At 55.6% G+C, this 16,840-nt stretch overlaps 2 protein-coding genes across 2 annotated transcripts in view; one reads left to right on the forward strand and one right to left on the reverse strand.

Annotated features, from left to right (window-relative positions):
• The window catches only part of UPF1 (UPF1 RNA helicase and ATPase), a 60,333-nt gene extending 47,405 nt beyond the window's left edge, over positions 1–12,928 (forward strand). The window contains exons 11-25 of the mRNA XM_077777023.1: positions 20–179; positions 294–412; positions 875–1,039; positions 1,140–1,254; positions 1,733–1,876; positions 2,526–2,739; positions 5,594–5,711; positions 6,687–6,843; positions 7,467–7,609; positions 8,800–8,974; positions 9,537–9,618; positions 11,251–11,412; positions 11,546–11,763; positions 12,138–12,260; positions 12,850–12,928. Coding sequence (XP_077633149.1) covers positions 20–179; positions 294–412; positions 875–1,039; positions 1,140–1,254; positions 1,733–1,876; positions 2,526–2,739; positions 5,594–5,711; positions 6,687–6,843; positions 7,467–7,609; positions 8,800–8,974; positions 9,537–9,618; positions 11,251–11,412; positions 11,546–11,763; positions 12,138–12,257 — 2,092 coding nt within the window. The 3' untranslated portion in view covers positions 12,258–12,260; positions 12,850–12,928. The remainder of the gene's footprint in view (positions 1–19; positions 180–293; positions 413–874; positions 1,040–1,139; positions 1,255–1,732; positions 1,877–2,525; positions 2,740–5,593; positions 5,712–6,686; positions 6,844–7,466; positions 7,610–8,799; positions 8,975–9,536; positions 9,619–11,250; positions 11,413–11,545; positions 11,764–12,137; positions 12,261–12,849) is intronic.
• Positions 12,929–15,033: 2,105 nt separating this feature from the next.
• On the reverse strand, positions 15,034–16,783 carry GDF1 (growth differentiation factor 1). The gene is given in 3 exon segments (XM_077777259.1): positions 15,034–15,513; positions 15,515–15,833; positions 16,459–16,783. Coding segments are annotated over 3 exon segments (1,080 nt in total). The 3' UTR covers positions 15,034–15,077.
• Positions 16,784–16,840: the final 57 nt, after the last annotated feature.

The raw sequence follows: 16,840 nt of genomic DNA on the forward strand, positions 1-16,840 counted from the left end.
CCCTGAGCTTTCCTTCCAGGATGCAGAGTGCTTTGAAGACGTTTGCCGTGGATGAGACCTCTGTGTCGGGCTACATCTACCACAAACTGCTTGGCCACGAGGTGGAGGATGTGATCATCAAGTGCCAGCTGCCGAAGCGCTTCACGGCCCAGGGGCTCCCAGACCTCAACCACTCTCAGGTTCCCACCCGTCTTGGGAGGGGGGTGTGGGGGCCTGGCCGACAGAGCCTGCTCGGTGGGGGCCCCCCAGCTCACCAGGGGCGGCTACAGCCTAACAGCTGCTTGTATGCTAAGGTTTACGCCGTGAAGACTGTGCTGCAGAGACCACTGAGCCTGATTCAGGGGCCACCAGGCACGGGGAAGACCGTGACCTCTGCCACCATCGTCTACCACCTGGCTCGGCAAGGCAATGGGTAGGGCTCAGCACAGCCCTGGTGGAAAGAGGGAGGCTTGTCTGCTAGGCTGCTTGGGAGCCCCAGTGACCCAGCGCACTGTGTTTTATATTATTTATATGAGATTTGACCTTTATGGTTGTTTTTAATAAGCAAGCCTGCTGCTCTGGTAAAGGCAATGGGTCAACGTATCCTGAGTTTTGTGCCTGTGCCCTTCGAGGGGCTTTGAAAGTCTTTACGGTGCAGATGGGAGGGTGAGGATGCAGAACTCAGTAGCGTTGCTGCATGTGAGAAGTGTAGAAACCAGGTGGAAACAGGAAGCTCTGGACCAGTTGGGTTTTAGCTCCTTCAGCCTTGTTCACTCCTGGCATTAGTCTTCGATTGTGAGCAGGTTCCACTGCCTGTGAACACCAGCCCTGGCAGTTAACATTTCTGAGTTTCCTCTGGGCGAGTCCTGAGACGTTGGTTCACATTGTGTTGAAGGCCTGTGCTCGTCTGTGCTCCGAGCAACATAGCTGTGGATCAGCTGACTGAGAAGATCCACCAGACTGGGCTGAAAGTCGTGCGGCTCTGCGCGAAGAGCCGCGAGGCCATCGACTCCCCGGTGTCGTTCCTGGCCCTGCACAACCAGATCAGGAACATGGATAGGTGGGTGTTGAGCCGCCCGCCTCGAGTGTGGTGCTTCCCCGTGCGCGGGCCCCAGCAGCGCCTGCCCCCTGCACCCGCTCAGGTGTTGCTGTGTTTCTAGCATGCCAGAGCTACAGAAGCTGCAGCAGCTGAAGGACGAGACTGGGGAGCTGTCCTCTGCCGATGAGAAGCGCTACCGGGCCCTGAAGCGCACTGCTGAGCGGGAGCTGCTCATGGTGAGCTCGTACCTTTGGGTGGTGTCGTGTTCAGTTTGGCTGTGAGAACTGTTGGAGTTTGCTAGGCATGGCATGGCACCTTTAGGTTGGGTTTTTTTTTTTTGCTTTTGAGAAGGTACTTCCATACCTCCTGTATTTGTCTTCTCTGTGTTCGTGCATCTTGGCCCTGGGGTTGGTCTGGAACACTCTCCTCTTTTGTAACAAACCAGGGTTTCCCCCAGCTCAGCGTTGCCTGTCAAAGGCTGTCTCGAGGCATGGAACCATTTCTGTGCTGAAGGCTGTTTCCGATGAAGTACAGCGACTTAGGATCTCAAAAGTTTGTGTCCCTACAGCCGAGATGTAGAGATTGTTTGGGTGGGACAGCCTGTTTCCACAGATGTCAGGTTGGGGGATGGTTTGTGTCCTGTCCCTTCTGCCCTTTGGGGCCTGGTAACATACCATGCAGGAGCTCTGATGCCTTGCCTTCTCTCATTTCCAGAATGCAGATGTCATCTGCTGCACATGTGTGGGTGCAGGGGACCCGAGGCTTGCCAAGATGCAGTTCCGCTCCATCCTAATTGACGAGAGCACCCAGGCCACTGAACCAGAGTGCATGGTCCCTGTGGTTCTTGGCGCCAAGCAGGTGGGCCATGTCACACTCGCTCTAGTCCTGTTTGAAAACAAGTGGGTGTTCTCATGTGCGGTTTTGTGTGAGATTTGTTTTTTGATAATGTTCTGTAATGCCGTATGACGCCCTGGCAGAGCACAGGGATGTACAGTGGGTCCACTGAGGGGTTTTTGGAAAGATGGGTGACACAGAGAGCTCTGTGAGTCTCAAGTGCAAATCTGTGTACCTCATATATAGGGCTCCTCTGCCATCCAGAAGTACAGAATTCCCTTGAAGCCTCTGAAAAGCCAAAATGGGATAAAGTGAGGAACATCCTGGCTTTCCAAAAGTTCACATTACACCATTTTGCTTTTATAGAAGGCTGATGTTAGTACCTGTTTTTGACAACCAAAAGAAATTGGAAGAGGAGTTTTGCTTTTATGAAAAAAGCCATTACCATGCTAACATAGTCTTTTGTAAAAGAGAGGTGACATAACAACCTTTTTGGGAAAGCCAGGACACCTGTATGTGGTGGGAGGTTTTCTGGTGCCTGGTTAAGTATTACTGCTTGAATTTGCATGGCTGGGTGGTTATTTAGCTCCAGGACCCCTTAGTGCCCCTCGTGAGTGGACATCTAGGTAGTTTCTTACTTGAGCTCCTCACTTGTGTGGGCTTCTCACCACAGCTCATCCTCGTGGGTGACCACTGCCAGCTGGGCCCCGTGGTGATGTGCAAGAAGGCCGCCAAGGCTGGACTGTCCCAGTCACTCTTTGAGCGGCTGGTAGTGCTGGGCATCCGTCCCATCCGCCTCCAGGTCCAGTATCGGATGCACCCTGCGCTCAGTGCCTTCCCGTCCAACATCTTCTACGAGGGCTCTCTCCAGAACGGCGTCACCGCAGGTAGTACTCAGCCCACAGTGGGGGCCTGGAATTGGCCTGGGGCGCTGAAACCTGTTGTCAGTGCCTCACTGGCCTTATGTGGAGACCACTTGTGTGTAGGGGACATGTCAGAGAGGCACAGTGGTCAGAGAGACAGAAGGTCAGCCACCCTGAAGTGGGGGATGTCCTTGGGGTGTGGGCAAGGGGGAGCTTGTGTCCTTGTAAAATGCAGAGTCGCTACCTGAGAGTTCACACCCAGGGGCTTGCCACACAGCAGGCAGAACAGGAGATGGCAGAGCTGATGTCCCCTCCAACTCCTTCCCCTGTTGAGGTTCTCAAACCCCAGGCCCCAGGGGCTCACGGGACTGAAGTCAGAACTACTCTCGCAGTAACACTGAGGCATCATGTGCCCTTCTGCTGTGCTGAGGGTGTAGGAGCAACCCTGGAGGGCCAGCTGGTGCTTCAGTGTGAGTGAGGACAGTGCTGGCAGCCAGCCTGTGGCTTCAAGGAAAACAATGGACAGTATTTACCACCAGGGATAAAACCTGAGAATTCAGATGAAAATCAGAATTTTGGAAAACTCACGTCCCTACCCTGAGCTGACCAAGTCTTCTCATTGCTGAGTAGCTTTACCGGTGAGATCTGTGGTGGTGACAAATGTCCGTGAAGACTGTTAATCTTTGGGAGCTGTGCTGGACTTAGTGAGCAAGTACTTCCCATTCTGACAGCCAGCAGGGGTGTTAAAAAGTCAAATGCCATCCCGAGGGCAGGGCAGAAGAGAAAGGCTCTCTTGGTGCCATCCTTCAGGGGGTCCTCCTTCGGTGTGGGACCGACCACAACTCCACAGTTGTGGACAAAGTCCTAAGACACTCTTCCCTTTTCCAGCTGCACGCATCTGTGCGGCCTGACCGCCGTCCTGCAAGGGCTCGCAGCAGAGTCCGCCAAGTTGTGAGCTGAGTTGCAAAACCTTGATAAATATATATGTTGGTGGGAAATACTACTTTTCATTAAAAATATTTTTGCTAACATGTTTATTTTTAAAGGAATTTTTAAACATTTTATATTTCTAGGTTTCAGAATATAGTAAATGTCAGCAGATATAACCCATGGAAATGGGAGCTATTTGCATTCCTTACCTTTTCAGAGTGCACATGGGTCTGAGACTGGCGTTCTTAATGTCTGGTTAACACCAGCAGCCTGCCATGTAGACCTTGTCTGGCTTGCTATGTGGGTGAGACAGAGGCTGGAAGTGCACACCTGATCGGGGCTGTGCAGCCACCGCACAGTGCGGTCCTGGGAGTCGATGGTGCCATTATTATTACCATTACAGTGACACGTAGAACATTACCAGTCCATTGGGCGGTGGGGCTAGGAGAGGCCAGGCCACATGGAGCTTGTTTGCAATTTGACAGTAGCTGGGAAAGCTATTGCTTAGCTCTGATTCAGACCCTTGCCAGCCCTGCTCTGCCTCCCTCCATGGCATCGGCTCTGGGGTAGGGAGTGGGAGTGGTGGTTTCCTGCTGTATCTGCCATGCCCGGCACGGAGTCAGCACCCAGTAAGTATGTGTTTTTAAATTCTTCATTGAAGTGTGAAGAAGTGCCCAAATTCTAAGTGTCTAGCTTAGTTAGTTTTCACTGAGTGAACACACTTGTATAATTAGCATCTGAACCCAAAACACAACCTGACCAGCTCCCAGGAGCCCCCTTGAGCCCTGAGGTGCTGGCGCCTGCCCATACCCATTCCTGGGATAGCCTGACATCAGCTATAGCAGGAGCATCTACACTAAAATTGGCAGGCACTACAAAGCAGCCCCTGGGCTAATGTACCACCAAGGTAGCCAGTTGGCTCCTGCCCTTGCTAGAATGGTAAAGATGGATGTGGTCTCTCTCAGCTTGACACAAAGAGGGTCATTGATGTTAGGCTGTTTGGATTCAAAAATACCATTTTTGTCATGCTGATCTGTTGATAAGATGCAGCTCCAAAGTTCCCAAAGGATTGGGTGGGGTGTGTGAATGGACTTGCCATTTTTTTTTTTTTTTTTTTTAATTTTATTTCTAGGAGAGAGAGACAGCGTGAGCAGGGGAGGGTCAGAGAGAGAGGGAGTCACAGACTGAAATAGGCTCCAGGCTCCGAGCTGGCAGTCAGCACCGAGCCCGATGCGGGGCTCGAACCCATGAACCGCGAGATCATGACCCAAGCGAAAGTCGGACGCCTAACCGACTAAGCCACCCAGGCGCCCCTGGACTTGCCGATTTTTAAAATTAAAAGGAAATGTATAGGATCTAGAATGGCCAAGGTGGACAAGATCACCATAAGGTGATGCAAGTTACTATAAAACTGCAATTGCCAGGATACTGTGGACACAGTGCCCGAGACAGAGTCTGGAGGCCACCTCACCCATCCGACTCCCCTATCTGTAGGCCTTGTTCTGTGACAGGATGAGGTGGACTCGACACTGTCATCCACAAAAGCCCATTATAGGGGTTTGTGAATCCTTTAAGGCACTGCAATGAAGCTTCTAGAAGAAAACAGCATTATTTTGTGATCCTGAGGTAGGCAGAGGTTTCTTAGACCACAGAAAGCACCCACTAATAAGATCTGTTCAGTGGGTAAGCCAGCTTTGTGCATCAGCTGGGTGTTGGTAGGCACGGCTTCCCCACATCCTGGGTGTTTTGGGGGCAGTGGACCTGCTCTGGTGGCCTCCCTAGGGTCCCATAGACCAGGGGCTCCTGCCTGGGGCCTGCTGCTTCCTGCTCCAGCATGGGCCTCTCACTGCGATGTCGTGGTCTCCGCATTGCTCCATCTGTGCTCAGTCCAGATTGGCTGCAACTTCTCAAATGTGAAGTGTTGCCTCTTTTCCCTCCCCGGTGACAGCGGATCGAGTGAAGAAGGGGTTTGACTTCCAGTGGCCCCAGCCTGATAAGCCAATGTTCTTCTACGTGACCCAGGGCCAAGAGGAGATCGCCAGCTCAGGCACCTCCTACCTGAACAGGTAAGCAGACTCAACCATGGCATTTGCAAGCTTCATTGGTAGCTTGGCAAGTGGCCACTAACCGCTGCTAATGTGTTCATTTTTTAACACAGTGCTAAAACTTGCCCTTGCCCTCCTTTTCCCCATTCTGTTTGGACATCTACACCAACATCTTATTTCCATATTTCACTTTCAGCATCTGGTTTTCTACTGAGAGTTCGTTCTTCTTTTATTATTTAAACTTTTTTTTTTCTTTTAATGTTTATTTTTGAGAGAGAGAGTAGGGGAGGGGCAGAGAGGGAAACACAGCATCTGATGCAGGCTTCGGGCTCTGAGCTGGCAGTACAGAGTCTGACACAGGGCTCGAACCCACGAATGGCGAGATCATGACCTGAGCCAGAGTTGGACGCTCAACTGACTGAGCCACTCAGGCTCCCCTTTCTTCCTTTTTCTTTCTTCCTCTTTTCTTTTCTCTTTTCTTTTCTTTTCTCTTTTCTTTTCTTTTCTCTTTTCTCTTCTTTTCTCTTTTCTTTCTCTCTTTCTCTCCCTCCCTCCCTCCCTCCCTCTTTCTCTCTCTCTCCCTTCTTTGAATTGTATAATTTTTATTAATTTTTTAATGTTAGTCCACAAGGAGGAAGAGGGCAGAGAGAGAGGAGAGAAAGAATCACTATCAGTGCAGAACCCTGTGAGGGGCTTGATCCCACAAACTGTGAGATCATGACCTGGGTGGAAATCAAGAGTTGGACACTTAACTGACTGAGCCACCCAGGCACCCCTATTGAGCAGATATTCTTAAGCCCATGTGTGAGCCTTTTCTCTCTGCTCGTGACTCCCTTGGTAAATGATGAGGAACCCAGCTGTGGGTGCACCGAGCAGGGCCTTCACAGGGCCGCCCTGGAGATAGAACTTGTCCGTGTACCTCCCACAGCCTCCATCCAGCCTCAGCCTCAGGAGCTCACAGGTACATCCCAGGAACTAAAAGGCTAATTTTCGTAGGACGGAAGCTGCAAATGTGGAGAAAATCACCACGAAGCTGCTAAAGGCAGGTGCCAAGCCTGACCAGATCGGGATCATCACACCTTACGAGGGCCAGCGCTCTTACCTGGTGCAGTACATGCAGTTCAGCGGCTCCCTGCACACCAAGCTCTACCAGGTGCACACTTGCTTGGGTCTGCTGAGTCTCCCCCAAGACCCCCAAGATCTGCTGACCTTGACCTGATCACCTGGCCTGGGAATGTGAACTGGCACGGTTTTGTGAGGGCATGTGTTCCCTCAGATTATTCTCAGGATAGTTTTCAGAGCAAAACTTAAAATAATTCTAAGTTGAACACTATAGTATAGTTAAGTGTTAGCCTTACAGCGGATATTACATAGTTGTGAAAACGCCGTTCACTGTTGTGTCAGCGCCTGGATAAAACCTCCAGAATGCAAGACAACATAGTTATTTCTCTATGTGGAAGTTTCTCTTGTTAACTTGGGTACAGTGTAAGGTTTTTTGTGATAGGTGTGTATGCTTTTATTACTGGGAAACAAATTGCCAAGGTTAAAAAGACAAAGCACAGGAAGGCCGGATGAGTGGGGCTGGGGACTGGGAAGGCCCAGTGGGAGCAGCCCCAGCCACAGGGGTTCCCTCCTTGCTGCCTGGAGGCGCACTGAGCAGGCGGCTGGCTCCAGGGGCTCTGCAGGCTTTGGGTCCCAGGCTCCTTGGTGGGATGGGACAAGTCTGTGAGGGTCCTTGAAGGCAGCCAGCTGGTTATGACCGTGCGTTTCTTATAGGAGGTGGAGATTGCCAGTGTGGACGCGTTCCAGGGGCGAGAGAAGGATTTCATCATCCTTTCCTGTGTGCGAGCCAATGAGCACCAAGGCATTGGGTTTTTAAATGACCCCAGGCGGCTTAATGTGGCCCTGACCAGGGCAAGGTATGGAAGACTAGGTCCCCTTGGACCTTGCTGGTGGCCGGTGCCTCGTTCCTGCCACGGGAGTTCTTCAGAGGGACTTTTCCCTTGGAGTCTGGAGCTGGGAGGGTCCACCCAAGGGCTCCTCCTTGCCTGGTTCTCCTCTTCCTGTTGTTAGTCCTGCCTCCGGGCTGAACCTTGGGCCATCTTACAGGGTGGGGTGGGGCTTTACCAGCCCGAGGTCAGAGTGCTCCAGACAGTAGTTTGGAAAGAACACCTCCCCAATGAGACACTTTTGTTTCTTGTCCTGGTGGGTTTCTGTGGCCTCAGTTTTGTGGGATGTGTTATCTAGGCCCTTCTGACCTAAGATCAAAACCCAGTAGTATGGGCTGTGTCCTGCAGAGATGTATAATCCATGAGTCTAGTATCTTGGTCCTGTCTACCTTTTTGGTCCTAGAACATAATCTTTTTTGAGACGATGATAGCAGAGGAAACCCAGAGAATAAGGTGGCCCCTTGTGTCACCCTTGAGTAAAACTGGACCACAGCTGCCCTCATACCAGCTAGAAGTCAGGCTCGCCTCACACAGTGGTTCCTTCCCTTGTCAGGGCATCTTGGTTTTTGTCTATTAGCCCCCCGTTCTAAGGTGCTCTCTCGTTTGGTGGCCAACATTGGGGGTCCAGATTCAACCTGGGGGTCTCGACATGGTTGGGTGAGGGTGAGCATCCACCAGAAGCCAGACCCCAGCTTGGGCACTGAGTTCCATGCGCTGGGCCTATCAGGGTTCCCGAGGCCGCAGATCCTGCTGGGACTGCCGGTGACTTCCCAGGAGGCGGGCTCGTGGCTGCAAACAGACTCGTCTGGGAGTTCATCTGCTCATGGATGTGTTTTGACCTCTGGACTTATTAGAAATTGCCTGCAGATCTACCCAGTGCACTGTTGGCAGCTTGCAGGGTGGGCTCTGTTGCCAGGTCACCATGACCAGCAACCTCCCCGGCCATCCCTGGCACTCGTGGTGGGCACTGTCATGAGCAGGCCAGGCATCTGGGGAGGGATGTAGTGGGTGGGATGCTGGGAGAGCGGCCTGGGCTTAGCTCCTATCACCTTGAATATGGATTTTGAGTTTGTTCGGTCTTGCCTCAGACTCTTCTTCCTGGTGTTCTGCTCACTGTGCAGAGCTCTTAAGCACCACGTTCTTGGGCCCACACCTTGCAGGTATGGGGTCATTATCGTGGGCAACCCAAAGGCCCTGTCTAAGCAGCCGCTCTGGAACCACTTGCTGAACTACTACAAGGAGCAGAAGGTTCTGGTGGAGGGGCCCCTGAACAACCTTCGGGAGAGCCTCATGCAGTTCAGCAAGCCCAGGAAGCTGGTCAACACCATCAACCCGGTGAGCACTGGCTGTAGGTGGCCAGAGATGGGTGTAGAAAGACAGTGTGGAGAACCTCCTTCTCCCCAGGCCAGTGTCCTGGCACGTGGCAATGGGCAATGGCAAGTGTGACCTGTGGCAGGTGTGAGCCAAGGGTGGACACGCGCGTGTGTGTGTGTGTGTGTGTGTGTGTGTGTGTGCGTGCGTGCGGGAGTGATCACGCTATTCTGTTGCCCCAGAGCTCCCCCGGCCTGGGTCTCGTCAGCATTCTAAGGGCTTTCTGGACATGGCCTTTAGGGATGCAGTCATGAGTGGAGCCTAGGAGTTGGACACAGGCCGTTAGGAAACCTTGTGAAGCCAGGGTGCTCTGGGGGACTTAGAAGCGGCAATGCTGCTTGATGTGAAGCCTGGAGACAAACACTCAGCACCAAAGGCCAGGTCTGTGGAGGAGGGGTGGGCAAGGCCCAGCAAGCCTCAGGGTTTGCCTAGGCATAGCCTGGAAGGTGGCCAGGCCGTCACATCTTTAGAAAGTTCTTCCTTGTGTCAAGGTGATAAATTCCTCACCTATCTAAACCCTTCACAGGGAGCCCGGTTCATGACAACAGCCATGTATGATGCTCGGGAGGCCATTATCCCAGGATCAGTCTATGACCGGAGCAGCCAGGGTGAGTCTGCTCTGTGGGGGGGACCATACTGCCCTCCTGATGTTGATCTTTCCCATGCCTGCACCTTTTGGCCCAGTCGCTCCTGGGGTGACCTCCCAAACCTCAGTCCACAGAAACCTGCCCGATGAAGAGAGTTCCTTCTTGCTTTCCCTTGTTTGAAATCGAAAGAATTGGTCTTTGTCAGTTTCTAAATACAAAATGTTTTTTAAATAACATAGTTCTGCCTTGTAGACGTCCGCAGGCAGATAGTGCAGCTATGCCTGTTTGCTCCTGTGCTGCAGGCCACGGCGCTTCCTACCCACCCTACCGTTTGCTCACCTTCTCACTGGGAGGGGCACTCCTGCAGCCCCTCTAGGCGCCCCCAGTCTCGGTTCTGGTTTCACTGCCTTCCCCAAGTTTCCGCTTGCGCTCTCAGACCGCTCTCCTGTGTGGGATCTCTCTGTCCTAAGGCTGAGCTTTAACACTGGCTGCATGGAGTACCTCCTCTCCCCCCAGGTTCCTGCTTCTTGGGACCCTTCCCTGCACCAGTCTCTACAGAAGGTGACAGCCTCGCCCAGGTGCTTGGGGCCACATGCCCGCATTTTACATTGAGCCTTGTCCCCTCGTGTGCTCACTGGCCATCCTGTGGCCAGGTGTGCCCCAGCAGCTCGTTGTGTTTTAAGCGGGTGAGACCCCTTTCCTTGCTTGCCTGGTACTCTGGTTGCTGGGCTCAAGTGACAAATCTCATTGGCCCTGTAGTTGAGAGTTGAGTGAGTTGCCCTGTAGTTGAGGGTTATCCAGGCCCATCGTTCATCCTTGAGCTCACTGTGGGCCCATCTAAGGCTCTCAACCCTTGGGGTCAGACCAGAAGATCACACTCTCATGCCTCAACTCACTTTGGCTTCCCAGCCCCTAGGGCAGCTCTGTGCAGTTTGGGACATCCCTAGCCTCAGGGGTACCTGGGGGCCTTTGGCTTTAGTAGGATCCACTAGTTTGTCAGCTCAGGTGTTTTCTTGTTTTTGGTGGTATTGGTAGAGATGGGGGTGCGTGTAATATGAATAAAAAAAGTGCCCTACAAAAGACTCCTTCCCCCTTCCCCCGACCCCTCTCCACCCCCACCCAGTTGGAAATGCAATGTAGTTTCAATCTTTTGGATGCTTGTAGGCCATTGATTCTCCAACTCCCATAGGAGAAAGGATTGTTCCCGGGAGCCAGCCCCAGGGCGGCTGTTGAGAGTCAGGGTTGAGGTTGTGAGATTCTGTATCAGGTAGCCTTGTTATAGGGCTACACAAAGAAACGCTGTGGCAGTCAGAGCAGTGACAGGACAAGATGGACATCCTGACCATTCTGACTGCCATTTGGGGGCCAGACAATAGACTCATTTGAAAAAAACTTTTTTTAATGTTACTTATATTTGAGAGACAGAGTGTGAGTGGGGGGAGGGGCAGAGAGAGAGGGAGACACAGAATCTGAAGCAGGCTCCAGGCTCTGAGCTATCAGCACGGAGCCCAACGCGGGGCTTGAACCCACGAACCATGAGATCATGAGCTGAAGTCGAAGTCAGACATCCAACCGACTGAGACCCCCCAGGTGCCCCACAATAGGCTCATTTGGATGTGTCAGGTGACGCCTGCTGTCTGCCCTGTCTTGCAGGCCGGCCCTCAAACATGTACTTCCAGACCCACGACCAGATCGGCATGATCAGTGCGGGCCCCAGCCACGTGGCTGCCATGAACATTCCCATCCCTTTCAACCTGGTCATGCCACCCATGCCACCACCAGGGTATTTTGGACAAGCCAATGGGCCAGCCGCAGGTGAGCGCCCGGCAGCAGCACGGAGGACAAACCACGTTGGTGTCGGAGTTTGTTCACATCTGGGCTTTGAACAGTTGGGCCGGTCTGTCAGATGCAGACCTCCTTCAAGGAACCCTGGACTGCTGTCTTTCAGGCCGGGGTACCCCAAAAGGCAAGACTGGTCGTGGGGGGCGCCAGAAGAACCGCTTTGGGCTCCCTGGACCCAGCCAGACGAATCTCCCCAACAGCCAAGCCAGCCAGGATGTGGCCTCCCAGCCCTTCTCCCAGGGCGCCCTGACACAGGGCTACATCTCCATGAGCCAGCCCTCCCAGATGAGCCAGCCCGGCCTCTCTCAGCCCGAGCTGTCCCAGGTGAGCCAGCAGCAGAGAAGTCAGGACAGTCCGGGGGGAGCCCTCCACACCCTGCCTCAGAGTGCAGACCTCACACACACCCCCCCGGTGGCCTGAGCACGCCTCTCAGAAGGATGGCCCCCTGCGTATCACACCGTGAGCAGGGGGGCTGTGGAGTCTGGAACATCGCGTCCCCGATGTTGTCTTAAGCAGGTGGTCTGGGTTACCTGTGTTCTGTGATGAGGTAACCAGTTGCTATTTGGGCTTCAGAACCAGGTTTTCCCAGATCCTCTCTGGGCCTGGTGAGGGGCTGGACTTGGAGCAGGTTCTTGAGGCTGGAAAGATGTTAGCACATCCTCCACTCAGATGCTTATTTCCCCAACTTTGTTTTTCAGGACAGTTACCTTGGCGATGAGTTTAAGTCACAGATTGATGTGGCGCTGTCGCAAGACTCCACATACCAAGGGGAGCGGGCCTACCAGCACGGCGGAGTGACAGGGCTGTCCCAGTACTAGAAGGCAAGCTGATCCTTGCAGAAGGTCTTTACCAGTATCTGGACTTGATGGGAAATTTGGGAAATGTGTGGGAGGCTCTCAAGTCCTCAAGAGGCCAGCTTGTCCTTTGACCTGCCATTTTGGCTCCCTGTGCATCTGCTCATGGCAGTGGGGGGATGGGAGCTTCACTCACACCTCCCTGCGTCATAGTCCTCTCCTGAGAGAGTCCTAGAACTCCGTGAGGAAGGGCAGGGTGTGGGAGTCCTGGCTCAGGTACCCGGGGCACCTCTGCAGGAGCGCGTGCCTTGAAAGCCCTGTCGCATGGTTCCCCCGAGTGTGGTGTGACTGGAGCTGGGCGAGCACAGGCCTGGGCCCCTCTCCGTGCATGTGCTGGAGAAGTGGGGTGCTGCTGGTGCTGCTGGCAGAGAAGGCCCCTTAAGCTCTTGGCTTCGTTCTCTTTGGGTGGGGAGTCACTAGTCTGGGCACCCAGCTTCTGAGGTTCCATTTCACGGATGCAGCGTGGAGTGGGGGGAGGAGCCCCACACCTTCAGGCTGCCCGGCTACACGGGCTCTGCCTTCTCTGATGGCCCCTTGCCTTCCTCACTCCCCACAGGTGGCGGCAGAAGAGCTAAGCTATGTGGCTTAGTCCATCAGCATCTTATTCTGGGTAATAAAAAATAAAAATAAATGGATACCTGTTTTCCACTGCTAAAACTGAAGCACCACTGTGAGCAACAGGAGAGGGAGAGGAGCACCCGAGGGAGAGAGGAGCCCGAGACAGAGCGAGCGCCCACTGCTGGCCCGCGGCGGCGAGGAGAAGGAGAAGGGAGAGCGGGAGGCGGGCGGCCCCGGAGNCGGCCACGGAGCCCCGCCCGCCAGCGAGCCCTGCCAGCCCCGCTCGCCAAGGAGGCCCAGCGCTCGCCGCGTCCACACCTGGGTCTGCGACCAGGGCGGAGGGAGGAAGACCCTCATCTCAGAGTAGCCCTTTCCTCTGTTCTTTTCTTTCTGTTTCTCTTTTATTGAAAGGGGACTACGTTTTAGCAGGAAAAACTTCGCATTTCTGTGCCGAGCAGGCTCCTTGCCGGGGCGGCCGTGTCGGGAGAGCCCCGCGGAGGTGTGGGTTCTGTCCACGCCATCTCTGAAACTGCCCTGGCTACGCTGCCTGTGTTCTAAGAGGGTTTCATTTAAAGAAAACACGGTGTTTTGGGTTTTTCTGTTTGTTTTTTAAAGATTCTTTCAAAGGAGTACTGAAAAATATACTTTCCTGAGTTTGTCTCTCAAATCTTAGTGGTGGACCTGGAAGATGCAAGAAGCTTCCAGAAACGAAGTTTAAACAAGCCAACACATCTCAAGATTAGGATCAACACCTGTGACGGGATCGCGAGGAGGATTTTTGTTTTGAGTTTTAGCTTCCAGCGGCTTCTCCCTGCACGTCAGGGCGGTGAGAGAGCACCGTCTCGTCCCGGGCCAGGCAGCCCCAGTCTCCGCTGGACTCTGAGAAGCACAGCGCTTCCCGCACGCGGTGGACTCTCGCCCCACCCACTCTGGGAGGGGCCCTGGGCAGGACTGGCTGTGAGGCCAGAGGGTGGGGAGGTGGCTATTCTCTGGCCAGTGGCTTCTTCCCTAGGGTCCTTCCTGAGGATTTGATGGAAGACGGCAGCCAAGAGGACCCATCCCCAGGGAGGCACCCACAGTCCCCGTGGCTGGTTAGACACGCCGAGTGCCCCACTGACCTTGTTCTCTACCCCACTCTCCCAGTTGGGAGCCCCTCTACCTGTGGGCACAGGTGTGATGGGGTGGGGTGATTTCTGCTTTTTTGGGGGAAAAGGAGTATGTTTCAGAAATAGGTTGGTTCTGTGCCGAAGGGGCTTGGACCACTTTGTCACATCAGCTAGTTGAGGGGGCTTCTGGCTGGCTGGGTCTGGGCCACAAGTCAAGAAGTTACCATAGCTGGGAGAGCCACCCCCAGCTCCTTGTGCACCACGGTGGGGTAGTACTGTCTCCCTGGCAACCACATATTTGGGGACCATCCCCTACCTACCCCAGGCCCTGGTGACCCTGAGCCCCCCCCCACCCCCCCCAAGCTTCCCCGTCCCTGTGAGGCTAACACTGGCCCTGAACTCAAAGCCTCCAAATTCCAGCTTGTACTTGGGAGACGGGGACACACAGGCCACCTTCCTTCTGGCAAGGCCTCTTATTTATTACCATTGCTGTAGGGCTTTTGGTTTCCCCCTTCTTTTGATAGGCCACGTAGAGGCATAGAGTTTGGATAGGTTTCCGCTATGACCCCTTGTGCGACACACCCTGNGCTGTTTGCTTTGTTCTCCACCTTCATAGCAACAGTTATTCTGAGTTTTCCAAATCGAGGAGCATCTGTACCAAGGCACTGTAACTTTTGATTTCTGGTCAATTTGTTTTAAGCTCTATTGTCACCAATAAATTCTTAATTAACAGCTTTTGTGTTCACACTGGGGCAGATAAACTGCAGGGAGATGGCAGAGCGCCTGGTCTGGGGACCTGGCTGGTTGGGAGCCTTGAAGTCACCTGGGTGGCAAAGCTGAGCGTGGCCTGATGTGCACAGCAGGGACCGGAGGGTGACCTCCGTGCAGTGGGCAACTCGGGGCTCTTGGGCGTGTTAGATGTCAGGCTGCCTAGAGATGGGGTTCTAGGTACCCAGCTCGAGGAGAGCTGGACAGGTGGCATCACTGTGGGACACTGCCCCACGCCCTGGCAGTGGGTGGTGACGGATGTGGCTGCTTCCTTTCCCACCCCCAGGTGACCAGACTGGAGACAGGGAAGCGGACCACGCAGTGTTTATTGTTGGGCCCCCGTCTGGCTCCGTCAGCGACAGCCACACTCATCCACCACCATATCCTCATAGTGCCGCAGTACCACATTGTCGCTGTTGTCAAAGAAGAGCACAGAGATGGGCGACAGGCGTGCAGGCACGCAGCAGGGCAGGCCGGTGGCACCGGGGGCGGCCGCGTGCATGAGCGCCCGCAGCACGGCGTGGTTGAGTGGGGGCGTCCCCCCGGGTCCAGACAGCGCTGCGGGCAGCGAGCACTGGCCCTGGCAGTAGTTGGCCAGGAAGCCGCGCGGCGCAATGACCCATCGGTGCCAGCCCACCTCGCGGAAGCTCACGTAGAGCCGCCTCGTGCGACATGCGCCTCCAGGGTCGCCGCCCAGTGCGGGTTCGGCTTCGCGCCGCGGCCGGGCCAGTGGGTGGCACAGGCGCGGGTCAAGCGTCACCAGCAGCAGCGAGGCCTCGGCCAGTTNGCGCCAGCGCCAGGCGGAGGCTGCGAGGCGCCGAGGAGTTGCGGGCCCAGGCGGCGCCCAGCAGCTCGGCGCGCACCGGCACTGTCAGGGTGGGCACTGCCTGGCGGAGCAGCACCGGCCCGGCCACCGCGTCATCGCCCTCGGCCGCCTGAGTTATGCTCAGCTCCCAGCCGGCAGGCTCCTCCGCTGCCGCAAAGCGCATCTCCAGACGGGCCCGGGTCGGCCGCTCGGCAGGTTCCACGGCTGACAAATCGAAGACGACGGTCCACTCAGGGCACTGCCCCGAAGCCCAGGTGGGCTCCGGGGGCCGGGTGGGCGCACCTGGGGGGGGCAAGGAGGGGGCTCAGCTTGCGCTGGGCCCCAGCGCCCTGCCCGGCCTGCCCTCGTGGGAGTCTCTGCGGGTGGGGGAAAGGTGAGCGACGGGGGAAGAGGGGCGCCATACTGTGCGCCTTCTAAAGGCGTCAAATGGTGTGAAGCGGCGCGGGGGGTGATGGAGTGGGGGAAGGGCATCGTTCGCAAGTAAGAGGCCCTGCCCAGCGCAGGCCGGCCTGCCCGCCAGCCACAGGCAGGGGAAGAGATGAACGGAGGCCTGGGGCCCGTGGGGAAGCGATGCTGGAGAGGTGGTATCTCCAGGAAAGGCATCAAATGGTGTGAAGCAGCGGGGGTGGGGGGAAAGTGGGGGCAGGGCTTCAGCTGCAAGCTGGGGGCCTTGCCGGGTGCAAGGGAGCCTGGCCTTGGGACAACTCCAACCGTCCCCACAGGTGTCCACGGGGAAGAACGGATGGAGTGCGGAGGTCCAGGTTGCTCGTGGGCTGGACGGGATGAGTGGGGACACTCGGAGGTGCTCTGGCCTCCCCCACGCGGCGCTGGAGGCTCGTGGCAGGGCGCTCAGAGGAAATCAGTCTCAGCCTCCCGGACACACGCCTCCAACGCAGGCCCCACTTACCGCGGTCTGAGATGTGGCGCACGATGTTTCCGGCGACCCCCAGTTCCTCCATGTGGCACGGTCTCAGGGTGGTCCCCTGGGGCGTCCGCCGCGGGCCCACCCTGGCCTCCTGGGGGTCCCGGTGGCGGAAGAGGCGCCACATGACGGGGGGTACTGGCCGAGGCGTGGGTGCGCCCCGGTGCGCGTCAGGCAGCCCGAGAGCCTGGAGCAGGGAGGCGGCGGGCCCCGGGGGCGCTGGGGCGCGGGCTGGGGGCGGTGACGGCAGCAGCAGGGTCAGGAGGAGGAAAAGGACACGGCGGCCAGGACGGCGGCAGGGCGATGGCATCTTCCTCGCTGGCAGCTGCCGGACGAGTGCTCAGGGGCCGCCGGACACCCCCGACCT

Source organism: Crocuta crocuta, unplaced genomic scaffold, assembly GCF_008692635.1.
Source record: "Crocuta crocuta isolate KB4526 unplaced genomic scaffold, BGI_CrCroc_1.0 scaffold77, whole genome shotgun sequence".
NCBI classification, from domain to species: Eukaryota; Metazoa; Chordata; class Mammalia; order Carnivora; family Hyaenidae; genus Crocuta; species Crocuta crocuta.